At 38.0% G+C, this 27,568-nt stretch overlaps 1 protein-coding gene across 3 annotated transcripts in view; it reads left to right on the top strand.

Moving 5' to 3' along the window:
- PKIB (cAMP-dependent protein kinase inhibitor beta) overlaps positions 1-27,568 on the top strand; it is a 123,851-nt gene that overhangs the window by 72,771 nt on the left and 23,512 nt on the right. For 2 of the 3 annotated variants that reach the window (XM_017881861.1, XM_017881871.1), the window contains one exon: positions 20,947-21,007. The exons of the other annotated variant lie outside the window; for it this stretch is intronic. In XM_017881861.1, coding sequence (XP_017737350.1) covers positions 20,995-21,007 — 13 coding nt within the window. In that variant the 5' untranslated portion in view covers positions 20,947-20,994. The remainder of the gene's footprint in view (positions 1-20,946; positions 21,008-27,568) is intronic. 3 annotated transcript variants of the gene reach the window in all.

The following is a 27,568-nucleotide window of genomic DNA, read 5'->3' on the forward strand; positions in this document are numbered from 1 at the left end:
CCCTCCCTCCCTCCCTCTCTCTCTCTCTTTCTTTCTTTCTTTTTTTTTGAAATGGAATCTCGCTCTGTCGCCCAGGCTGGAGTGCAGTGGCCTCATTTGGCTCACTGCAAGCTCCGCCTCCCACGTTCAAGCCATTCTCCTGCCTCAGCCTCCCGAGTGACTGGGACTACAGGTGCCCGCCACCACGCCCGGCTAATTTTTTGTAGAGATGGGGTTTCACCGTGTTAGCCAGGGTGGTCTTGATTTCCTGACCTCGTGATCCGCCCACCTCGGCCTCTCAAAGTGCTGGGATTACAGGCGTGAGTGAAACCAGCTTTTCTAGCGCTGACTTCGGGCTTCCAGAGCAGGCATAGAAAGTGCTCTTAAGTGTCCAGCTTTGTGAAAGTAAGAGCGTCTTCCTTCCCAACTCCAGTTCTCTGTCCTGAGTGAAAAAAGGCAGGAGGGCCACTGAGGGATTGCTGGTACTCACCTGGAGTACCTAATAGATACTCACCTGGAGTACCTAATAGATACTCACCTGGAGTATCTATTCCTATAGTTGCACCATTTTCTTTATTGCCTTCTTGGTCTTTATGTTAATCAGAGCCAGGCCTTATCTTAAACTCTGTATCTCCAGAAGGCAGAGCCATCATCTTAGTTTCTTCCCCACCCCCCGCCTTTTTTTTAATACTTGCATCCCTTTTTTTGTGTGTGTGTGGCATGTCTTTACTTGCCCTAATCTGGACATTTTTTCAGCTCTAGAGTGCAATTAAGTTCAACAAATACTCAGTGCTTCTCTGTCCCAAGAGCAGTCCTGGGTACCAGAGATGTAAAATGTATCCAATATAGTCCTAGTTTCAAAAGCATTAACAACGTCATGAGAAAGGAGATAAGTCTGAAAACTGTTGCAGGAATGTTTGCAAGTGCCACAAGAGCACTGAAGCTATGACTTCCACTTACTAGGAGAGTCAAAGAAGGCTTTGGAGAGGAAGTGACACTGGTCTGTTTTAGGTGCAAAACCATAACCCACAATATAAATGTACAACATTTTGAAACCACTTGAAAATAATGTATCTAAGTCTTAATGAAGACAGCAAATGCAATGCAGGTAAATAAGGCTGGTGTCAGCATGATGGAGGAAGAGGGACACTGCAACACATGGCAGGAGGCCTGTGTCTTCTGACACAACCGCCTCCAACCTGTGTGACTCTCGGTGATCCAGTTAGACTCCTGTGGCTACAGGCAATCCTACATACTTGGGATACCATCAAGTGAAAAAAAAAAAAGTGCATCCCAAACAAGATATTATCTGTGCGAAAACTTCAGTTTTCAGTAGTTGTTGCCCAAGTGGAGAGAAGCCTTGGATGAAGAGCATTCCAGCCAGGAGGAAGCACAAATGTGCAGTGGCCTGTGTTTGGAGGTGAAAGGGAGTGTGTCTGAGAGTTACAAGTCCTGAATGGAGGGTAGTTTCTTTCAAGTGCTGGACCAGAGGGGAGCAGAGGAGCAACAAGAGAGAAGCCTGGGAAGTAAGCAGAGTGTATTTCGTGAAGTGTGTTACAGGTCATATTAAGAAATTGTGTGAGCTTTTCCTGATGTAAGGGGACGACTGAAGAACTGAGATGGTAAGATTTGCTTGGCTGGTGTCAAGAATGGATGAGAGGGCAGCAAAACTGGGGCTGAAACTCAGTGAAGAGGATCATCTAAGTTAGAGAGGCTGGTGGTGTTGGGTAGTGAAAGAGGATGAGAAAAGCAGTCCATCCACAGATTTAAGACCTATTTAGAGACTAGAGTTTATATGACTTGATCATGGAGGGTGGGGGAAAAGCATGTCTCCTGGGTTTCTGGGGGATGTACAGTGGTGTTCACTTGCAGGAAAATCCAGTAGGAGGAACAGGATTCAAAAGAAAGGTGGTATTTCTAAGCCAAGGTGATGAGATTAGCTGATTTGTCCTGGGGCTCTTCAATATTAACTGGCCTTCCACATGCTGAGAGAATCATGTACATTGTCACACCTCATCATCTCAGTTGTGAGAGGTATTCTTTTGTGAACTCCAAAGAGGTGGAAGCTGAGGCTTCAAGAGCTGAAGTGCCTTGTACAAGGTCCCTTAGATAATAGGTAGAGGAGCCAAAAGTTCAGAACGGATTCTAAACCAAACCACATGTACCTTCTATTATATCGCTCTGCTTTCTTTTTTCCTTTGACACATATAATTCTGTAAAAATAGGTCAATTGTGGAACACAAATAACTTGGGACTTTATGGATTGTTAAATAGAACACATAAACTCTACTTTCTATAGAAGGTTTGCTGAAAAATCAGTTCACAAAGGCTCATTAATTGGAGAAAAGGCATACAAATTTATTTAACATGAATACACAGGAGCCTTCAGAATGAAGACCCCAAAATACAGGGGCAATTTTCCATTTTTACGCTTAGGTTCAAAAAAGTATGGACTCCCATACAGAAATATGATTAGACAAAACTGGTATGATCTCATGCTAATAGTCTGACTGGGGAAATCCAGCAAGGTCTCTCAGTCTAGATTCTTCTGGGCTGCTCTGAGCATGCATTCTTTCCTTCTGGATTTGGGGCAGGACCCTCTCTGAAATGGAGGGGTTCTTCAGACCTGTGGTTGAATGAGTTAGATAATTTGTTTATGGCCAGTTTTTACACAGAAAGGGAGAGGGAAGATTAGAGTCATATTTTTAGGTTTTAGGTCTGGCTTTGGAAAAGGAGGGATTCTGATTTCTGCGATCTGCCTTGGGGAAGAGGGATTTTAGTTTTTATGACAAGCCTCAGGGGAGAATGGGACTGCCAGACAGGAAGGCAGGCCAAGATCAAAGAAAAACTTTTGCTTCTGAGGCTGCTTCTGAAGTTTTCACTTTGAGGTATTGCTTTCTGAACTCCAACATGTCTGAGTTACCACCATCCCTCACTTGAAATACTGCAATTGCTCCTCACTCATCTCTTGAACCTACTTTTCTTCTTTTCCAATCTATTCCGTTTGCTGTAGCCAAAATGAACTTTTTAAAATTCAGTTTTGATTGTCATACTATCACTTAAAATCCTTCAATGACCTCCTGTCATTATTAGGATAGAATAGATTCTTAATATGTCTAAATGCTGTGGCCCCCACTAACTGACCCACTTCATCCTGCATCTGTCTTTCCCTCATCCCTTTGCTCTGGCCACACTGACCTTCCTTCAGTTCCTAAAATGTGCTCGTCTCTCCTGCACGAAATACTCTTTTCCTGCTTCAATACCAGTTAACTACATTTCTTCCTTTATATCTCAGTTCATACTATCAATGAGCCAAGTCCTGATACACTCACATAAAACCTTGTAATTTATTTTTATCTAAGAATTACCACATTTTGGAATTATATATGGATTTGTGTTAATAGTTTTTATAATTTTTTTCTCATCCATTGGAGTCCGTTAAAACAATTATAAAACTGTTTGGGCAGGCATATAATTGACACTCAACAGGTATTTTTCAAATGAATTAATACACTCATAAGTGAATAAAATTGACTTTGGATTAGCTAATTTATATTTGATCATTTGGTAAATTACCTTTTAGAATTCAGAAAAAGAACATTTCTTTTACACCTATAAAATAAACTGAGTTTTGCTCATATACAATATTGTTTTATAATACTCCAATGATATAATATTTCCCCTGGTATTATATTGTAATTGCATTTCTTCTTCTGAAGTCAATTTTCTTTTGCTCAGTAAATGAAGATGATTCAAACAGCAGAGGGATAATTACCTAATTGACATTTTTTGGATTAACTAATTAAGAAAAAACAATTAAAACTTGGAAATGGCAACTATAAAGACCAATATATCACCATTCAGTGTACCAAGGAAAGAGAAAAGGATGTCATAATTTACTTTAAATGTCACAACTTTATTGCACTTGCTAATTAAATGATGCTTTTCCATCCCAGTCACATTGAAAATGATTTAGAATTTTCAGGAGTGATATTTAATTGTTCCCTCAAGAATGATTTTCTACCATGTGACTATACACCATGTAACTAATGAGGCTTGGATATGGCTTAGGAAAGGATGCACTAATGTGTCAGCCTACGGCCCTCAAGTGGTGGTGTGCTATCAGTGCCCAATATTCGCTCCTGAACTCAGGACTGAACAACTGATTGAACTGTGGGATAGAGTCTAGCGTGAGAAATTTCTACATCCTATTTTCCAGATATATTGCTGAGGCCCTCCGGGATTGTCTTCCGCATGTAGACAATCATAGTTATCTAGCCTTTCAATATCTATGAACCACCTGAGAGAAATAGATTAGAAGAGCACTAAGTTTATTTTGTTTGTTTGTTTGTTTTGGCTCAAATAGTCTATAATTCTAAATGGAAGAAGTGGGGAGTTAAAGATAGGTGGAGGAAGGTTTATGAGTTAGACAGTAAAATTATACTTGTTACAGGACACGGTTGTGTCGGGGGCTGGCCAGCAGGGTCATGATTTATGATACAATTCAATGTTTGCCAACATGGGGGTCCTGGTCTCCTAGGATTCTATCGAATTATTAGAGGAGTCCAGAAAGCCATGTGTCTGTGTCTAAATACATACTGTCACATTAATGCTACCATTTCTAAATGTACATGATTATTTTTATAAAGAATAATTTATTTAAAGTATTTAATTCACAAAAATGCTTTTTGGTCTGTTACATATATTCTAAATCAGCAGATTATCTAAAATCTGTAGGTTTTTTAAACTTGAGGGGTTATTTTGCCATAAAACCTCAATAAACATAGTTGTAACTTTTATACTGCAGGATGTACCATATTTTTTAGTATTACCCATACAGAGTGTTTCTGACAATCCTCAGATTCTATGAATCTATCTTGGGTGCTGCCCATCACCTCTCGTCTGCTGCTCTGGTCTCTCTGCTCTCTTCCGAAGAGAGACTTCTGCTGTCTTCCAAAGCTTCTTGAGCTTGCTACAGTTTTCTCTCGTCTACATCCTCCTGGGATTGTTCTCAGCAATTTTACTTTGTTGTCCAAAGCAGAGACATCACTAGGATGATTGTGGTTCATAGTAAACTTAACCAAAGCCTTGAGGATAACATGAGAGAATTATAGTGCAGAAATGGGAAACCTGGAACTGGTTATTCAACATCATTACTAGAGTTCATTAGTTGGGCCCATTCACAGGGGTCCTCAGTTGATTGGCTCTTTTCTTATTTTGTAACCTATTTCAGGTGTCTGCTCATCTCCCACAGGCAAGGTTGACTTAATTATGTCCTGCCTCCCTGGAATAGAGTCAATAATTCCGCACATAAATAAATCAGTACACATTATGATTATTAAAATTTGGCAATTATGGAATTCAAAGCCTGTATTGGGCTGTTATTACATTGATATAAATACCTGAGAATGGATAATTTATTTTTAGAAAAGAGATTTAATTGGCTCACAGTTCTACAGAATATACAGGAAGCATGGTGCTGGCATCTGCTTGGCTTCAAAAGAGGCCTCAGGAAGCTTCCAATCATGGTAGAAGACAAAGGAGGAACAGTCATGTCACATGGCAAAAAGAGGAGCAAGTGAGAGAGAGTTGGGGGGGTAGGTGCCACACTCCTAAATGACCAGATCTTGAGGGAACTCACTATTAGGAAGAGAGAACCAAGCCATAAGGAATTCACCCCTCATGATCCAAACACCTTCCACCAGGCCCTGCCTCTAGCATTGAGGATTCAACATGAGATTTTGGTGGGAACAAATATCCAAATTATGTCAGAACTCAATGAGTACAACTTTGAAATCACATCAATAAGGAACTTTTATCATTCAGAATATTATTGTTCCAAAGTAGAATTCTCATTTAACCAAGTCTCCTCTACCCCAACAATCTACTCCCAAGCAAGATGGTTTTACCAATGTAGTAAATAAGTTTTTTCATAAAGCCTTAAAAGAACACAGACTGACTTCTAAGTAAGACTCAAGGGCAAGAAATGTACATGTCTTTCCCTAATAGACCTTACAATCAGAAACTTTCCCCTAAACTAATAATAAGACTATTATATGATCCAGCCATCACACTTCTGGGTATTTATTCCAAAGAATTTAAATCAGGATTTTAAAGAGATATTAGCACTCCCTTGTTCATTACAGCACTATTCACAGCTGTCAAAATGTGGAAACACCCAATTGTTCACCAATAGATGATTGGAAAAAGAAAATGTGGTATATTTATACCTTTAAAAAGAAGGCAATTATATTAAGTATGACAATGTGGATAAACCTTGAAGTGAAATAAGCCAGTCACAGAAAGACAAATGCTGCATGAGCTCACTTACATGAAGCATTTTAAATATTCAAATTTGTAGAAGCCAAGAGTAGAATGATAATGGTTGCCAGGAGATGGCAGAACAAGGAAATGGGGAGTTACTAATCAATAGGCATAAAGTTTCAGTAAACCAAGATGAGTAAGCTTTACAGATCTGTTGTACAACATTGGATCTTGGTCAACAGTACTGTATTCTATACTTAAAAATTTGTTAATCACCTAGATCTCATGTTAAGTATTATTTTTATCACAATAAAATAAAATTTGGGAGAAAAAAAAACCCTTTCCCCTAAGCACAATAAAAACCTAGGCCTCAAAGAAGGATATCAGAAAATCTACCTTTTCTTCCACATCTCCCCAAACAGAGGCTGGGCCTTTTACCTTTACAAATCACACCACCATGTCCACTAGTAATCTGATGTTAGAAACTGATGTTTATTCTTGAAAAAAATTATAGAAACCACCATTATCTTGTAAGTTTGCTCTAGAAGTCCAATGACATGAGCTTTAGACTGGATTTTCAAGTTGATCAGATGATCAGTCATACCAGCAATCTGGTCTCCTATACACGTCTTTGAACATAGAGCTGCTTTTTTGTTTTTATTGTTGTTTTGTTTATTAATGAGCTGATGATTCAAGTTCCTTTTAGCTCCAAAATTCTCAGATATCTACAAATTACACATGGATTGCCACTTGTTTTGCTTCCCTCTTGACTGCCTTTAATAGCATTGATTAATTTGGCTTTGCATCAATTCTCTTCAGTTGTAAAATGAGAAAAAGAAACTGGATAAGGTATGCTTTGGTCAGGGTCAGATCTACATGTGAATCTCTTATGCAAAATGTATGTTGCAATGTTAAAAATTAGTCTATTGAAACATTTCTATATTTTTTTAATTCAGAAAACACATTTATTAATTTTCTTCCAGCTGCTCAACTTCACAGGTTATTGAAAATGTGTTTTGAAGAGTTCGTTATTTGCCTCCAGTCATAGACAGTGATAAAATTAGGAACTGGATCCTATCACTATCTCTAATTTAAGAAATGAGATCATCATGAATTAAAGGGGGAGATTGCACCAAAGCACAAGTAATACCAAAAAGCTGCAGTTTTAAAACGACTAAAAATTCTATTGACATTTATAATTACTACAGTGTATATGAACAATAGAAATAATTATGACCCAATTTATATTTCCCAGATAAATTTCGAGGCAAGTTTGAAAAAGGATTAAAAGAAAGAGAAGAATCTTAAGTTCAAACGAGTTTACATCATGCATAAACACAGCAGCAAAATGCCCATTCTATTTGGCCTTAGTTGGACAACTGCCTATGAAAAAAAAAGAAATACTCAAGGAAAATTTCTGCTGTAACTGGACTAACTTTTTAAAATTAATTAATTAATGAGTTTTATTGGCTTTTATTTTAATTTTGTGAGTACATAGTAGGTGTATATATTTATGGAGAATATGAGATATTTTGATACAGGCATACATCAGAGTAAATGGGGCATCCATCACCTCAAACGTTTATCCTTTGTGTTAAAAACAATCATTACACTCTTTTAGTGTAAAATATAAAATTAAATTATTATTGACTGTAGTCATCCTGTTGTGCTATCAAATACTAGATCTTATTCTTTCCATATTTTTTTGTACCCATTAACCATCCTCTACCACCACCCTACCACTAACCCACGATCCTCTTCCCAGCCTCTGCTAACCATCCATCTGCTCTCTGTCTCCATGAATTCAATTGTATTCTTCTGTTTTTTGGAATACTTCGAGTAGGACTGGTATTAGTTCTTCTTCCAATGTTTGGTAGAATTTAGCAGTGAAGTCATTGGGTCTCAGGCTTTACTTTATTGGGAGACATTTTGTTATGGCTTCAGTCTTGTTACGTGTTATTGGTCTGTTCAGGTTTTGTATTTCTTCATGGTTCAATCTTGATAGATTGTACGATAGATTGCATGTCTAGAAATTTATCCATTTCTTCTAGATTTTCCAATTTATTACATATAGTTACTTATAGAAGCCACTAATGATCTTTTCAATTTCTGTGGTATTGGTTGTAATGTCTCCTTTTTTATCTCTAGTTCTATTTATTTGGGTCTTCTCTCTTTTTTTCTTAGTCTGGCTAAAGGTTTGTCAATTTCGGTTATTTTTCTAAAAACCAAATTTTCATTTTATTGATCTTTTGTGTCGTTTTTTCATTTCAATTCCATTTACTTCTGCTCTGATGTTTATTATTTCTTTTCTTCTACTAATTTTTTCAGTTTTCTCTTGCTTTTCTAGTTCTTTAATATGCATCATTAAGTTGATTACTTGAAATTTTATTCTTTTTTGATGTAGGTGCTTATTGCTATTAACTTCCCTCTTAGTACTGCTTTCGTGAATTCCATAGGTTTTGGTATGTTGTGTTTCCATTATCATTTGTTTCAAGAAATTTTTCAATTTCTTTCTTATTTTCTCCATTGATCTATTGTCATTTAGGAGCATATTGTTTAACTTTCATGTGTTTGTATAGGTTCCAAAATTCCTCCTGATTTCTAGTTTTATTCCATGGTAGTCAGAGAAGATGCTTGATATTATTTCAGTTTTTAAAATGTTTTAAGACTTGTTCTGTGGCCGAACGTATGGTCTATTCTTAAGAATGTGCAGGATGTTGAGGAGAAGAATGTGTCTTCTGCAGCTGCTGGATAAAATGTTCTGTAAATATTTATCAGGTTCACCTGACTTAATGCAGATTAGGTCTAATGTTTCTTTGTTGATTTTCTCTCTGGCAGATCTGTCCAATGCTGCAAGTGGGGTGTTGAAGAAGTCTCCAGCTATTATTATGTTGGGAGTCTATCTCTCTCTTTAGCTCTGATAATATTTGCTTTACATATCTAGATGCTCTAGTGTTGGATGGTTATATACTTACAATTGTTATATCCTTTTGCTTAATAGACCCCTTTATCATTATATAATGATCTTCATCTCTTTCTATAGTTTTTGTCTTGAAGTACATTTTGTTTGATATAAGTATGGCTACTCCTGCTCTTTTTTGGCTTCCATTAGCATGGAATATCTTTCTCCATCCTTTATTTTCTGTCTATTTGTGTCTTTATAGGTGAAGTGTGATTCTTATAGGCAACAGATCATTGGGTCTTTCTTTCCTTTTCTTTTTTTTTAAATCCATTCAGCCACTCTGTGTCTTTTTGTTGAAGAATTTAGTCCATTTACATTAAATGTTACTATTGATAAGTAAGGACTACTCTTGCCATTTAACTGTTTTCTAGTTGTTTTGTGGTCTTTTCTTCTTTCCTGTCTTCCTTTTAGTGAAGATGATTTTCTCTGGTGGCATAATTTAATTTCTTACTTTTTTTGTGTGTGTATTTGTTGTATGTTTTTTGATTTCAGGTTACCATGAGTATTGCAAATACTATCTCATAACCCATTATGTTAAACTGATGATAGCCTAACATGAATTGCATAAACAAACAAACAAGGAAAAGAAAACTAATAAAACTCTATACTTTAACTTTGTCTCCCTGCTTTTAAGTTTTGATGTTTCTATTTATATCTTAATACGCTATGTCTTGAAAGGTTGTCTCAGTTATTATTTTTGATTGGTTCACCTTTTAGCCTTTCTACTTAATATAGCAGTAATTTACACACCACAATTTCAGTGTTATAATATGCTGTATTTTCTGTGTGCTTTTAGTACCAGTGAGTTTTGTACCTTCAGGTGATTTCTTCTTGCTCATTAATATTTTATTTTTTTCTGATTGAAGAACTCCCTTCGGTATTTCTTGTAAGACAAGTCTGGTGTTGATGAAATCCTTCAGCTTTTGTTTGTCTGGGAATGTTCTTATTTCTCCTTCGTGCTTGAAGGACCTTTATTTTTCTGCCAAATATATTATTCTGCGGTAAAAGGTTTTTTTCCTTTAGCACTTTAAATACGTCATGCCACTCTCTCCCAGTCCTAAATTTTCCACTGAAAACTCTGCTGCCAGACATATTGGAGCTCCATTATATGTTATTTGTTTCTTTTCTCTTGCTGCTTTTAGGGTTCTTTCTTTATCCTTGACCATTGGGAGCTTGATTATTAAATGCCTTAGGTAGTCTTCTTTCAGTTAAATATTCTTGGTATTCTATAACCTTCCTGTACTTAGATATTGATATTTTTGTCTAGGTTTGAGAAATTTTCTGTTATTATCTTTTTGAATAAATTATATACTCCTATATCGTTCTCTACCTACTCTTTAAGGCCAATAACTCTTAGATTTGCCTTTTTGAGGGTATTTTCTAGATCTTGTATGAGTGCTTTATTACTTTTTATTCTTTTTTCTTTTGTCTGCTCTGACTGTATTTTCAGATAACCTGTCTTCAAGGTCACTAATTCTTTCTCTGCTTTGTCAATTCTGCTATTAAGAGACTCTGATACATTTTTCAGTATGTCAATTTTATTTTTCACCTCCAGAACTTCTGCTTGTTTCTTCTTAATTATTTCAATCTCTTTGTTACATTTATCTGATAGAATGCTGAATTCTTTCCCTGTGTTATCTTGATTTTTTTTTTAATTTTTATCTGTTTTTTTTAACTTTCCCCAAAGCAGCTATTTTGAATTCTCTGTCTGAAAGATCACATATCTCTGTTTCCCCAGGATTGGTCCCTGGTGCCTTATTTAGTTCATTTGGTGAGGCCATGTTTTCCTGAATGTTTTTGATACTTGTGGATGTTCATTGGTGTTGGGGCCTTGAAGAGTTAGGTATTTACTGTAGTCTTCTCAGTCTGGGCTTGTTTTTACTTGTCCTTCTTGGTAAGTCTTTTCAGGTGTTTGAAAGGATTTGGGTATTGTGATCCAAGGCATATCCGCATTACAGGGTACCCTAAGCCCAGTAACACTGTGGTTCTTGTAGGCTTGTAGAGGTACCACGTTTGTGGTGTTCAGTGAGATCCAGAAGAATACTCTGGACCAGGCAGAGACTCTTGCTCTCTTGCTTTACTTTCCCCCAAACAAACAGAGTCTCCCTGTCTGTGATGAGTTGCCTGGAGCTAGAAGTAGGGTGATACAAGCACCCCTGTGACCACCACTGTTGGGACTGCTCTGGGTCAGATCTGAAGCCAGCATTTCATTGGGTCTTGCCCAAGGCCCGCTGTAACCACCCGCTGTCTATAGCCTATGTTTGCTCAAGACCCTAGGGCTCTATGAACAGCAGGTAGCAAAGCCAGTCAGATCTGTGTCCTTCCTTCAGGGCAGTGAATTCCCTGGCACACTGAGTGAATTCAGAGATGTCAAATGGGAGCCAGGGACTGGAGTCAAAACCTCAGGTGGCCGGGCGCGGTGGCTCAAGCCTGTAATCCCAGCACTTTGGGAGGCCGAGACGGGCGGATCACGAGGTCAGGAGATCGAGACCATCCTGGCTAACATGGTGAAACCCCATCTCTACTAAAATACAAAAAAACTAGCCGGGCGAGGTGGCGGGCGCCTGTAGTCCCAGCTACTCCGGAGGCTGAGACAGGAGAATGGCGTAAACCCGGGAGGCGGAGCTTGCAGTGAGCTGAGATCTGGCCACTGCACTCCAGTCCGGGCCACAGAGCTAGACTCCGCCTCAAAAAAAAAAAAAAAAAAAACCAAACAAACAAACAAACAAAAAAACAAACCTCAGGAATCTATCTGTTGCTCTATTCTACTGAAGCTAAGCTGGCACTCAAACCATGAGACAAAGTCCTTCCCACCTTCCCCTCCTTTCCACAGACAGGGGAATCTCTCTCTGTGGCTACCACCACCACAGCCCCATGGGGAGTACTTCCAGACCATTGCTTATTTTCACTACTTGCCTAAGAGCTCTTCAGTCTGCTTGTGGTGAATGCTTCCAGGCCTGGGATTCACCCTTTAGGGCAGTGGGCTCCCATCTGGCCCATGGCAGGTCCAGAAATGTCATGCAAGAGCCAAGGCCTAGAACTAGGGACCCCACAAGGCTGCCTGGTGCTCTACCCCACTGTGGTTGAGCTAGTACTTGATTTTTGGTTCTTAAAAAGGTGTAGATAGTTGTTAAATTAAATTGTTGTTTCTGTCAGGGGGACAATAGGTAGAGGTTTCTCTTCAGCCATCATGATCTATCCCTCATCTGGGTTACTTCATTTTAGATTAAAAATACATCAAAGAAACATTATGTTTCAGACTACATAAAGTTTCCTGATTTATAAGTTACTAGGAAACAATTTTTGAATTTTAATCTTGGCGATTAACAATATTTTAAATTATAAAGACTATTCATGTTAAGAGAAGGTAGGCACGTCTGCTTTCTCTCCATGTTTCACAGAGGATTTGCTGAGGATAAAGGATTTGCATTTACATGCAAGTGCATAAAAACAAGACAAGAACCAATGCATATCTGCATTGTTTTTTTTAAATTTCCGCAGCTGTAACTGGGGCTTCTGAAAATGTCAGAACATTCTATCTTCTGTACCCTGTGATGTATAATTAATTTCAGGGTCCAGCAGACCCCAGAACACAAGGCTTCAAGGTTTTCTGAAACTTCAGTACTCTAGGGTGGAGTACGTAGCTTGGAAGTTAGAGTCAACTAACTGTTGACTTTCAATATATTCATGCTTCCTTTACTACCCACCACCCCCTGCTAGTGAGGATATTTAAAATTATCTTTAATTATGCTAATTTTCAGATTATGACAAGCTGAATCAGCTTTTTAGTATTTTCTTCAGCTATTTGAATTATGATAGATTTGTGGGAATTTTCTGATACTAAAATTCTTCAGCATCCTTAATAAATATGAAAGGGTAATATTTGAAAGATCTGATGTGAAATGAACAAACTGGCAGGGTGACTTGAAAGGTTTTTCTGGGTTCAGACATGCTACCTACGATATGAATGTAACAATGCTTAAAATGCCAACAGAACACTTCTATGAAGTTTGATAACATATACTGTCTCTCCCCTTAGACAGAATCTGCAATTGATGTGGACTACACAGTGTCAGATTAATGTTAAGTTCACTTGGAAAGCACTCAATGAATATCTTCTATCTACTGTCCACCATTAGAATCTGTTTGTTCTTGCCTCTCAGGAGATTTTAGTCTTCCGGGGAAAAACCATTACCCACAGAAAATGTTTAGTGAACATCATATTAAACTGATTTCGTGGTGAACTTCAGTGTTGATTATCAGAGTGAAAAGTAAAAAAAACTGTAGGAGATGACTGATCTAGCCAAGACCATCCACATATATCCTGACAGGGCAGGTACTGAGAAAGTTGATTTTGAGATTTAAATTTTTAATTTACTATAAGGCAATTTTAAATAAGGTCTGAAATTGGATGAGTAGGCTTCCAAGGTCATGTGTATGCATTTCTATACTTTGTTAAAACCACAGTAAATAATCCGTTCATTTGGGTATATATGCTGTTAGATCCTGAAGATACTTAATCAATGGATTTATATGGCTTCCCCCCACCCCCAAGGGTATTATTGGAGAAAGATGGAGGAGAATGTCACCTAATCTTTACTCCAATTCAGTTATTCTCAAACTGTGTGACCACAGTTACCTAGGGTGCTTGTAATGCATATGATGTCAGACACACTGAATCAAAAATTCTAGGGAAGGTACCTGGAATCTGTATTGCTAACAAACTTCGCAGCTGAGTCTTATGAACAGACAAGTTGGGGAAACAGTGTCCTGGTTTAAATGACGTAAGATTAATTTTCAGTAAATAGGCATTTTATCCAAACTTGCTTTATCTCTCCTGTATTTCTCCCCATCTCCCACGTTAAGGTTTGTAAAAAATCTTAGGAAGAGCTAATTTGCTTTAAATTCACATTTTAAGTCTCCAAGCTGACACAGGTGAGATGAAGTTTTCTCAATTTTTTTTTCTTCTCTTTTCCACAATTTAATCAAGTGTTAAAGTGAAAGATCTGGTTCTTTGTGGCATGGTACATAAGAAAAAAAGGGAATTAATTTACACTGCCTGGTGTCAGGATGTAATATGATTATGTTGACAAAGCTATAAAAAGAAAATATCCAAAGCTCATAAAAAAAAATTGAAGGAGGTCACTGTTAGAGAAGATGGATGGAGCAGAGTGCCTGATCATTGAACAGCTACTGAGCTAAAAGGATATTCAGGTCGAGGTGTACATAGCTGGGAGAAGGTCACAAATCTTAATTAAAGCTTTCAAGGGGAAAGTCCTGGATTTGACAGTAAGACTCATATTGTTTTGCCTTACTGTACAGAAATAACTAAAAGGACTGGTAAATAGAGTGCAGTCAGCTGTCAATTACCCTGAGGGAATCTAATACAGTGGAGGGTTCCTTTGCTGCATTCTTTGGGGCCTTCTCTCCTTTGTAACCAGAAAATACCCTTCCATGAAATGCAAACTTATTTTCATATTTTAACAAAAAAGCTACAAAGATTAAGTGCATTAAAAGATCTAAAATTAAACCAAAAAAGTAGGGTTATTGAACAAAAATTTATATTGACCTCAATACTTTTAATGAATTCTGCCAGTTGTTGTGATATGAAAGATAAGCTAAGAGGCAAGACTAACACACTTTAAAACAACAAAATATTTAAATTATATTAGATAGGGTTACACCACCAATGAGAGAAGTATTTGTTTCTACTTTATTCTGTGGAAGAATTTTATTACATCTAAATGTGTGTGTTCATGGATTACATATATCATATATTATATATGTATATTGTATATGTATTACATAATAATAGGTATAGAGAACAAAAATTTTTTTCAAAATTATGCACATTATTCAATTGTATGATCTTTTTTAAGATCAGAAATGATTAAAGTTTTCATATCAGATCAATTACTGAAATAATATTTTGGGTTTGCTGAAACACTAGGGTGAATATGTGGTTCAAAGAAGAAAAATATTCTTGTTGAAACGATTCAGGCATATTGTAGATGGTTGTACTAGGTGACTTTTAGGTGACTTATTTATAACTTTATAAAGTTATTTTAGTATAATCTCTTCTAAATTTATAAGGGCCTATGAGTCTAGAAAAAGGCAATATAGTGAAATTTTTAAAAATCCGTTTTGGAATCCTATGTGACAGAGCTTAAATCCTATCTTAGGGCAAGTTTCTTAATATCTAAAAGACTCTATTTCAGTTGGTTGTTTTGAATTATAGGGAATCTCTCTCTCGTCTCTCTTCTCTCCCTCTATCTCTGACATCTGTGGATAAGATTAAATAAAATATTATATATACAGCCATGTACAATATATATAATAATAAAAAGCCACTACCTAGCTAAGGGCCCAATTAAGAGTAGCTGTTCTACCTGTGTATGATTGATAACATTTTTAATTATCAACTGAGATTTCTTTACTCCTTTATACTTCCTTTAATACTCTGTAAAGGCTGTTCACTGAGGGATGATGCACTTAATCTAGAACAAATGATCACTTAAGTTTCTGTTTTTTAAAATTCAAACAAAGAGCCATGGTCTTGAAAATCAGCATATGTATGACAATAGCCTGACTTTTTGAAAGCAAAGATTTTTTGAGCTATCTGAAACTGAAGAACTGAGAACATTCCCATAGAGTGGGAATGACTATATGGTGATGTAAAAGTTTTTATGTTTCTGGGAAGGGAAATGAGTCATTGACTAGCTAGTGGAGAAGAATTCAGGATATAATGAGACCCTAGTCATTATTCAAGTCTCTGCGTAGGTGGCCAGGACTCCAGCTCACTAGATTGAACAGAAGGGAGATTGAACAATAAGAATTTTACTGAAAATCCAAGTGTAGAGATGGCTATGCCTCACTTCCCAGGGAAACTTTAGGCATCATAAAACTCTCTCTGTATATTCTCTGACCCTGGAAAGGTAGACAAGCAATGGTCAAGAGAAGTGCCCAGGCAGATGGGCCTGATTGCCACCTGACAGGGTTCCCAGGCCCTCAGAGGAGTGAGCCTCTAAAGTAATTTCATGGACCTCATGGAGGGCATAGAATGGTTTAAATAGACCATCAACCTTAAAGTCCAGAGACGGAACAAAGAGGATGCAGATGCACATATCTCTACCTGAGGCAATAGTTATACCTGACACAATAGCAGTGGATCCCTGTGCACACTGATGTAACTGGACACATTGCAGCTCAGTGACGGTCAGCATGGACAGAGGATATGTGTGAACCTGATGCCTTTTCTCTACACTTTAGGGTCCCTTTCATGAAAGAGAGCAACATTCTATTAGTGGTAGGGTGTCTTAGTCACCTCCTATTTACCCTGTTGGTGAGGGAGCGCTAAACACCACCTGACCCAGAAGAGATGAGATCAACAGCAGGTTATTAGTCACGTCTACTGATGGCCTGGTGGAGGAGGACACAGAACACCTTGCTGGGCCACACAGGAGTTGCACTCAAGAGCAGAGTGAACAACCAGGGCTGTAGGAAGTAGGCTTTGGAGAATTAAGAGGGTGGGTGTTCCCAGTTATTGTGGAACGATGTGATTCACTTGTTTGATTTGGCAGACAAACAGGGAACAAAACCTGCTACTCAAGAATAAACAGAAACTGTGCCTGGTCCTCTTGGTAAGGATGGTGGTTGGTCTAGGGTACCTGATCAGTGGGAGTAGAGTGGGGAGGAGAACTTGTAGTTAGGTCATTAGAGACCTATTTTATTAGATATCAAGCCTTAATTTTTGGCTTTATGCTACAATTGATCACTTGATGCTTTGACATCAGTTTAAATCTTGATGATAACTGAGACTTTTAGGGATTAGGAGAAGTGCCTTCCTAGGAAGCAAAGTAGGCACCTGACCAAGGGGAGAGGGGCACATCTTGAGGTGGTTGCCAAAAACGTGAACTTTAGGTATGTCTCCATATATAACCAGTAAAGGCAATTGAGAGACCTATGTGATATTGATGTAGAGAGTGGGTGTTCCCAGGGGGTGTGAATTGAGGCTAATCATGCTTGTGGCAGTGGTGACATCAAGGAAGCAGAGGGACATTTTTCTCCTTGTGACTTAAATAGTTCTTTGAAAACCCATTAGGCTTGTCAATTAAACTAGCTGCCTGGGGCTGACTACCTGAGGCCTCTGGGGAGGCTGCATTTCAATGGAAAGCCTTCTTCAAGATTCCATTGTGTATTCTAAGACGAGTGCCTTGTAACAATCTAGTGTCTGGAACTCCAAATGAGATGAGGAATGTCCTGTTGAGGCCTTGTATTATGGCCTTAGGATATGTAGAGAAACCTGTTAATTTGGTTTATATATTTATATTTGGGTATCTGTGAAACAAGAGATTCACAGAGTTCTTTGAAGTGCAACTCTTAGGCAATGGCCTAAGAGTTGTAAAAATATACGTATGAGGCCAAATGACCAGGGCCTCCATTGCCAAGATGAATGCCTGGAGTGTGCCCATTGTGCTGACCCTTGGGTTCTGTTCTTTATCAGGGACATCTTGGTTAAGGAACTAAAAGCAACAAGTCTCCACTGAGCTCTATCATGTATAATTGTGGCAACATCACTGGTAAAGTGTATGGCCTTCTACTGCTGTTCATTCAGTTGATCCCTGGGGTCTCTCCAGGTAGCCAAGGACTCTAGGAAAGGGATGACTTCCCCTAGCACCATGATTTTTGGCAAAGGACTGATGGTACAGGAGGCCACCACCTTCTACAGATAGAATATGCCAGAAGGCCCAAGCTTGACTCCATCCTGTCGCAAAGAGGTCTCATAGCCATGCCAAATTCATGGGGGGGGGCTGCTCAAATGCATTACAAGGCATTATGGTAGAGGGGTACAGAGGGTCACAGGCTCAAAGTCTTTGAGACCCTCTATTTCTGGAAAAGCCCAGTGTGTGGCCAGTAATTGCCACTGTAATGGTGTATAGTACAAGGCCAGGAAAGGCAGTTTCTGGTATCAAAAGCCCATGGAGCAACTTATGACCATCACAGGTGGCCCAGAGACTCCAGGAGGCATGAGATGAGGTTGCAGAAGTCTCTGAGGGCACTAACTGGAGTGTGTGTTGATTTCATTTTGGACAGCTTCTACAGTCTTTTGTTGAGGAGTTTCCCCTTTAAGATGGGCAGTCTGTAAGTAACAGCATTAGTGAGATTGAAGAAAATTTGCAAAAGAATATGTTGTCTCCAGAGCCCAAAAAAGACTAAAAGATGTTGGACTTGTATTAACCTTGTGGGTACTGAGAGGGTTAATACCTGTTTTTTTGACAGTATCAGGGATGGAGCAGTTTTTGTTTACCAAATAACTTTCAAGAATTTAACAGAAGTCACAGGACTTTGCACTATGTGAGAGATAATGATCCACCCTTTTTGTGTGAGTTCCTTTGTGAGTATTTGTATGTTCTCAATGAATATGTCAAACAAATCTTCCTGGAGAAGGATGCCATCAATGTAATATACCTGTGCTTCTGGAGAAAGGTGGATGTCATTAAGATCTTGCCTGCAAAGGCTGTGTGCAGTGGCAAGACTGCTGAGGTAGCCCTTGAGTAGCCTGGTAAAAATACATTGTATCTTGTGGGAGGTAAAAGCAAACTGACTGCTAAGCTGTTGACATTGGCACCCAATGGATCATATTAGCCTAATTTGTAGTAGCAAAATATCTATCGGTTGCTGATTGGATGGAGTCAGAAGTTTCAATACTCAGTTTGTTGGGAATAGGGGCCTGAATTGTATGGGACCATGGCATTAAGGTTGCAGCAGTCTAGTGTGCTGCACTATTTATTTGTTCCAGGTTTAAGAACAGGCTAAATAGGCCAGATTGGGTTGTTAAATGGAGAAGCGGTGGGGATAATCACCCCTGCACTCTATAGCTGTCATATAACAAATTTCAATCCTCAAAATCCCTATTTTAAATTACTTTGAGCCATGTTAATAATTATTTTAATTTGGGGTGGAGGCAGAGGAGTCATGAGTTCCCATTTTGTCAAGCCAATTTATAAGTGTCAAGATTTAATCTAATTTCCATTTATTTTTAATTGGGTCAGAGCATCCATGTCCATTATGGGATATTTTAGGGCAATGATTGCTATGACCATGATGGGAAATTCAGGCAAGACAGTAATTATGATGGTTAAGATAAGGCATATCTCTTTGTCCTCTATTCTATATTCCATAACTCCTCTAATATTATGGGGGATACCATGTTTAAATTTAGTATGATCCCTAGTCATAACTGTAATCTGAGCCCTAGTGCCAGTTAAAGCCATGAAGGTTTGCCAATTGCTGCATTTCAGCAGGTATTAAAGTTAATTAAGAATCTATACTGTAGAGGCACAAAAGCCAATCAGTGCCCCTTTATCTTGGCTATATAAATGCTTTTAATATATTTTGAATTTCCAGTTAGGTCAAATTGTAGATCTTTGTTTTAGGGTTTTTTGTTGTTGTTGTTGTTGTTGTTGTTGTTGTTGGTTTCCCTCCATATCCAGGATTTTTTTTTTCTTTGCTTTTTAAAATTTCTTTTCTTTCTTTCTTTTCTTTTTTTTTTTTTTAAAGTGCTGGTGGTCACTGGACATATTTGGTGGTGGTGGGGTGGTGGTGAGAGATCCTTTTTACCCTGACGATATTTATAAGTCTTTTCTCTTAGAGAGCTTCAAATTAATATCATCAAGGTTGGGGGTTTCCCCCACAGCAATGGTTGATTTATATGGTTTAAAGAGCCTGGGCTTAAGTTGAGTTTGAATTAATGGTGCCATGGGGTACCACAGTGCCATAAAGGTAACATAGGTATTTCTCTATAACCTCAAGGATTAAGATCTTTATTGCAACAGAGACATAGTAAGCAGAGTGGTACAGGGAAAGAAAGCTAGGTTTATAACCCAGACTCAATAGACCAAAATTATCTCCTGCTGCCACTGCCCTACCTTTTCTGTCTTGTGGAATTTTTCCCTCTTTCTTTCTTTCTTTCTTTTTTGTTTCTTTCTCTGCACAAATTCCTTGAGCATATTTTGAGTTTGCAAATAGGTGAAATTGGAGCTTTCTGTACAGTCACCTGTGGTGCAGACCTTCTGGGTACTGATGGGAAAACATTAGGGAGCTTAGTGGCCTTTCTCAGAAGTGGTTGCCTCTTCCTCTGGGGAGTGCGAGTCAGTCTCTCTAGGGTTGAGGTCCATATCCTGTAAAGTCATTAGTCTGTGGCTTGGATAAGGCCAGCAAGCCCATGATTGCAAGATTGGGCGTTTGGTGTGCTGGTAGGCAGCAGTGCTGAGCCCAGGCCTACTGGCTACGGGTTTTGCATCGGGAGATCATTTGAGTACCAAATGCTCCTTCCTCTCCCCACCCTTTTCTTTTTTCATTGGCACCTGTGCCACAGGCCACCATGGATCTGCACCTCAATGCCCTTTGGAGTCATGAGAGCGCAAGCAACAGCAGCTCAGGAAGCAGCAGCAGAGGAGACCAGAAAGGTCACTACCTTTGCATGAGCAACAATGGCAACCAGGATACCATGCTTAGCTCTCCATGGGGTGGTCACCTTCCTTCCCACAAATGTCACACAGGGCTGCCTTTGTGCCCGTTCCATAGGTGCACCGTTACAAGCAATGTCCGTATTGCTGCTCCAAGCAGTCAGTGACAGTCACCAGGCTGGACATGGTGATCAGAGAGCTCTAGCCTGAGCTCTGGTAAGCAGGACTAAAGTACTGACTGGTTAAGGCAATGTTTTCTCATTGCATTTACAGGCTGAAGCTTCAGAGATCACCTGCCAAACACAGGCTGAACCTGACAGCATGTCACACCAGGGTATAGTTAACAACCATTTTCTTCTTGGGGACAAGAGCATTGCAGAGTTAAAAGAGATGGCATAACAGTGGCACATAGGCCATAGATGAAGCCCATCAGCATTTAGCAGTTCTGTCTCAGGTAGCCTTGCCAAATAACTCAGAACCAAATAACCAAGGAACAGTTAATTTTAACTGACTAGGTGTCTTCTGAAATGGTTGGGCATGTCATATGGTTCATAACACCCGTGGATTTTATTGCTTTCTATTCACCCTATTGGTGAAGGAAAGATTCCTGCCTTGGAGATTCACAGATGCCTAGACACCCAACACCCAACACTGGACAGATGAGATCCACAGCAGTTTACTGGTCACATATACTTACCACCCAAGGAGAAGAACATTGCCAGGCATGCAGGAGCATGTTGGGGTTGTAACCAGGAATAGTATGAACAACTAGGTGCTGTGGGAGTAATAGTAACAAGAGTTACTATTAGTTATATTAGGTAACCAGAGTAAGGCTTGGATTTCTAAGAGTGACACGCTCAGTAAAAGGGTAATATGATAAAACCCTAACCTCCTAGGAAGACAGTAAGGAGACTTGCCAGTCTTGACTTTGACTTGGATAGAAATGGGGGAAAGGCTGTCTTAATAACTTATGAACAAAAACGAAACCTCACATTAAGTGTGTAAATTTGCAGCTGTGTAGTCTATGTAATTTGAACAAAAGTCATGCTGAGAACATAAGGCTATTTTTTTTTTTTTTTTTTTTTTTTTTGAGATGGAGTCTCACTCTGTTGCCTAGGCTGGAGTGCAGTGGCGTGACCTCAGTTCACTGCAACCTCCACCTCCTGGGTTCAAGTGATTCTCCTGCCTCACGCTCCTTGGTGTCTGGCATACAGGCATACAGGCACACAGCACCAACACCAATAGCTAATTCTATATTATTTAGTAGAGACAAGGTTTTCACCATGTTGTCCTTGAACTCCTGACCTCAGGTGATCTGCCCCACCCTTTGGCCTCCCAAAAGTGCTGGGATTACAGGCCATACCACTGCACCCGGTCCTAAAGAAAATGTTTTTAAAAAATATGATCTCAGGCAGCTCGGTGGCTCAGCCTGTAATCTCAAGCACTTTGGGAGGTCGAGGTGGGCAGATCATGAGGTCAGGAGATCGAGACCATCCTGGCTAACATAGGTGAAAACCCCATCTCTACTAAAAAATACAAAAAAAAATAAAAAAATAGCTGGGCCGTGGTGGCAGGTGCCTATAGTCCCAGCGACTTGGGAGGGGAGACAGGAGAAATGGCATGACAAGGGAGGCGGAGCTTGCACTGAGCCATAGATCGACCACTGCACTCCAGCCCTGGAGACAGCGAGACTCCGTCTCAAAAAAAAAAAAAAAAAAAAAATATATATATTATATATCCACACACACACACACACACACACCCACAACACCATATATATATATATTAAATCTCAGAAACCAAATCACAAAGCAACCAAAGAAAATAAGTTTCCATGAGAAAGATTCAACAAAACACAGTAAACAATAGGCTCAGAGAATAAAGAGTTTAGATATTGGAATTTTCATAGAGAATTTTGCACTATTTGAGAAGAATATATTTTGTTTTAGTACTGTGGCATAATGTATAACTTTTTATAATAATAACTATATATGATGTAGTATAGGTCTTAACTATATCATTCATCATACAGTTATATGTTAAAATAGTTAATATTTATATGCCATAACATGAAGCATGATGTCATGTACTTTCTTCTCCATTTTTCATTTGGAATACTTTATACAATGTGACCCAAAAATGTAAGAACTTGTGACTTGTAACTTTTGTTTAAAGCCATAATCGTGCAATAATGTGCTACAGAAAGATTCAATTGACTTCTCTGATGAAACAAGCTTCATTGTATCAGCTCTACTGTTCGGTGAAATGCGGTTTAAGTAAAAGATAATATAACATTTTAATGCATTGTGTATAATGTACACATGCATATTGTCTATCTACTGAACACACATTGTATATGTTATTGTTATTACTATTTGTGAAAAATTTTATAGCCTTAATATATTTGAAAAGAATAATTGAGGATTTTTTAATGTTTTATTTCTTTTAAACTTACAGAATTTTAATGGGAAAATACTTATGTCATATGTTAAGCAAACACAGCAGGAAACAGTACAGTATTTTGGAAACTATTTAAAACCCCACAGAAAAAAGACTGGAAGCAAACAGCTGCTCTTGTGTGATAAGACTATTGTTTTTATTTCAATTATTAAAACATTCATTTATTATTTTTACTATGAGGAAAAAATATGTAAGTATAAATGACTAATAAGATACTGTAATACAATGAACTAGACTTGAAAAATAAGTAATAAGATACTGTACTAGACTTGAAAAATAAGTAATAGGATACCATAATATAATGAACTAAACTTGAAAAGAGCAAAGTCGATTGCCTAGAAATAAAAATATGATAATTGGAAATAAAAACTGTGTGGATTATGCGGCTGATTAGGCACAGCTGAAGAGAGAATAGTGAACTATATACACTTATGATGCAATTCTCTGAAGAATCTAATACACTTATGATGCAGTTGCCATTCTTATGTAGAACGTTTTGCTGTTTTTACGTATTATGTGTATATATACGTATATATATGTAAAAGCTCTATGTAAGAATGGCAAAAATGCTCTCTCTATATAAAAAACACTATATATGTATATGTATGTGTGTATATATATTTTATTTATATATATATATATAAAGAGAGAGAGAGGGAGAGAGAGAGAGAGAAATTGGGTCATGCAATTATGAAGGCTGAGAAGTCCTAAGACTTTGGCAAGCTGGAGACTCAGAAGATCTAATGATATGGTTCCAGTTTGTGTTCAAGTCTGATAACCGGGAGACCCACTCTTGTCAGTTCCAGTCCAAGTCTGAGTTTAAGGCAAAAGATTGAAGGCTGAAGACAGCTTGAAGACAGTCAGGCAGAGAAAGCAAATTCTCCTTCTCTCTATCTTTTTATTCCATTCAGGACTTCAATGCATGGGATGTGACCCACCATATTGAGAAGGACAATGTGTTTTATGCAGCCCAGTGATTCAGATGTTAATTTTATCTGGAAACTCCCTCACAGACACACCCCGAGAAATGGTTAACCAAGTATCTGAGCACTTTGTAGCCCAGTCAAGTTGTCATATAAAATTAACCATCACAATTAGCAAACTTCTTAACAGCAAAAATAGAATAATGTAGAATAATATTGTTAGGTGCTTTCATCCTAAAATAGTATATTTGTAAGAATGAGGATAAAAATAGATCTTTTCAGGCATCAAAAACCATAGTTCCCAAAAGAATTTCAAAGGCTAAATTCCAGGGGAAAAGGTGAATTATCTCAGAGGAATTGGAACATGAAAAAAACAATGTTGTGGAAATATAATGGTATTATGGATATACATAGAATACCAATTCTTAAATACTTAGATATATGCTAAGTTATTTAGATATGCAGTGTCATGTTATTGGCAGCTTGCTTTCAGTTGCTGAAATAAAAACTGTGTGTTTGTGTGTGTGTGTGTATGTATGTTTAGAGAGATTAAATATAGCAAAGTGTTGATCGTTGAATCAGGTAGGGAGGCTCATGCTTGAAATCCCAATACTTTTGGAGGCCGAGGAGGGAAGATCACTTGAAGCCAGAAGTTTAAGACCAACCTTCAACTCTACAAAGAGTTTAAAAATTAGGCAAGTGTGGTGCTGCCCGCCTGTAGTTCTAACTATTCGGCAGGCAGACAGGACACTGCTTTTAGCTTAGACGATTGAGGCTGCAGTGAATTGTGATCATGTCACTGCACTCCAGTCTGGGAAACAGAAGGAGACCCTGTCTAAAAATAAAATCTACCAGAAAAACAATATAGCTGAAAGCCATCTATTTAATAATCCTTAGAATTTTCGTCACAAATTATTGTAAACAAGATCTGTTGTTTCCATGATCAAAAATTTCTCCACCAATATCTAATTTTGTGGTGCTTTTGTGAGTCCTCCAAGATCATCATGGTTCAATGACCACATTAATAATCAAAGCCGTTTTCAGAAATCAATGGACGATAAGTGTATTTGTCTATTTCTAGAGTGTCTATTTTATTTTTTATTCTATTTGTCTACCCTTGAGGAACATGAAACAGAAGTAATCAGTAAGACTTTGTGAGCCATCAAGCCTGATACTGTAAGTTCTTTACCTTTCCCTTTCTTTTTGAAATAAGAAGCTATTCTTGGTCTGTTGTATTTTCATATAAATTTTTGGAATCAGCTTATTACTCCTATTATGGTAGATTTGATTTAAAAACTTCACCTTTTAATATGCTTTAATGGTTCTCCTTGACATCAGTCTCTATCTTCAGAAAGTGCATCTTTTTTTTTTTTTTTTTTTTTTTTTTTTTTGAGACAGAGTCTCACTCTGTGGCCACACTGGAGTGCAGTGGCACAATTTCGACTCACTGCAACCTCCAACTCCCTGGTTCAAGCGATTCTCCTGCCTCAGCCTCACAAGTAGCTGGGATTACAGGCACGTGCCACCACGTCCAACTAATTTTTTGTATTTTTAGTAGAGATGGGGTTTCACCATGTTGGCCAGGATGTGTTGATCTCCTGACCTCATTATCCACCTGCCTTGGCCTCCCAAAGTGCTGGGATTACAGGCATGAGCCACCGTGCCTGGCCAGAAAATGCATCTCATACACACCTTTACTAAGTGATTTAGAAGTTTTCATGATTCCCTGGTGCTTACAGGATATGTTCACATATTATTCATGGCATTCATTTTCTTTGCAACTGTGTTATGACTATGCTCCAACTCATTTTTCCAACTCCATGTGGGCATAACACTCCACAACAGTGAAATGTTTCCTCTTCTTTTATTTGGCACTTGCTTTTTACACTCCCCTCTTTTAGCTTACAGATAACTTCTCTGGCTTAGTAAGCCTTTCATTCCCTTTCTACCTGTGTGGATTTCTCCCAATTTTAAGGCTCTGTATCTGTTCTACAGCCTTTGTGAAGTATTCATTAATCACCCCAAAACTCAATAACCATTTATCTTTTACATTTCTACAGTATTTTTATTTATAACACTTATTTGAATATATCATATTCATATTCTAAAAGTAAAAATATCTATTTTTACTTTTCCTTTAATATGCACATATTCTATCTGTACAATGAGTTCACAACCCTTTCAGGGTGGGGACCATATATTAAGCATCGTCGTGTGTCCCCACTGTTTCTATCACAATGTTTAGTTTTATTTGCCATTGTTTTCCCAGAGTCTTGCACTGAGTGGAGGATATAGTAGATGCTTAACAATAATTGGTTGAATGAAGATTGAGACTGCGCTCAATAAATGTTTGCTGAGGTGTAATTGAAGGAGAAAATAATGAGTTGTCAGATGAAATAGGTTTCAATCTTGTCTCTGTTACTTGCTAGCTAGGTTTAGTCAAACTATTTTATTTCTATCATCCTCAGTTTCCTCACCCTTTAAATGAAGATAGTAGTGACTAACCCCCGGTATGGAATCACATGAACAAATTCTCATTAAAGTGCTTTAAAACAACGCATGCTTAACACATGTGTATGCCTTTTCATATTATAAAATCTTCATTATAGAAAATTTGGAAAAAAGTAAAATTCAAAGAAGAAAATAGAAATCATTTATAATACCATACACAAAGGGAATATTATAATTTTAGTATATATCCTTTAAAATGTTTTTCTGTGCATGTATTTTTTATTTTTTATTATTTTTTTTGAGACAGAGTCTCGCTCTGTCGCCCAGGCTGGAGTGCAGTGGCCAGATCTCAGCTCACTGCAAGCTCCACCTCCTGGATTCAGGCCATTCTCCTGCCTCAGCCTCCTGAGTAGCTGGGACTACAGGCACCCGCCACCTCGTCCAGCTAGGTTTTGTACTTTTTTAGTAGAGACGGGGTTTCACCGTTTTGGCCAGGATGGTCTCGATCTCCTGACCTCATGATCCACCCGTCTCGGCCTCCCAAAGTGCTGGGATTACAGGCTTGAGCCACCGCGCCCGGCCTCTGTGCATGTATTTTAAAACTGATATATGCATAGTGGTTTTAAAGTTTTGAAAATTTATGTTTTTAAATATTTTAAATATTTTCGTGGTCTCGTTTTTCTGTTTAACTTACATAGTACTAAAGGACTATCGTAACATAATTTTGTACAAAAGTTTTATAAAAGTTAAATGTGTCCATTTAAATAGTGTTACTTCTATTAACTTAATTGCAGGTTAATATAAACATGCATAATTTGATGAAACAATATTTCCATGAGATGATTTTTCTTTCTAAAGTTATTTGCCCTTTGATTGGGATTTGTTTTCCTCTATGACCCAGAAAAATTCTCAAAACTACTCTTAATTTTTGTTACTGTAATATTTATTGGATTTTTTGCTTGTTGCAACATTATAATGATTTCTTCTGTAAAGTACTGAAGAGAACTTAGAAAACAAATCAGAGCTTGAAAAGCTTAATCATTTTTCTCCTTTTTTAGTCA

The sequence above is a fragment of the Rhinopithecus bieti genome, unplaced genomic scaffold (assembly GCF_001698545.2).
Source record: "Rhinopithecus bieti isolate Rb0 unplaced genomic scaffold, ASM169854v2 scaffold_1060, whole genome shotgun sequence".
In the NCBI taxonomy this organism is placed as follows: domain Eukaryota; kingdom Metazoa; phylum Chordata; class Mammalia; order Primates; family Cercopithecidae; genus Rhinopithecus; species Rhinopithecus bieti.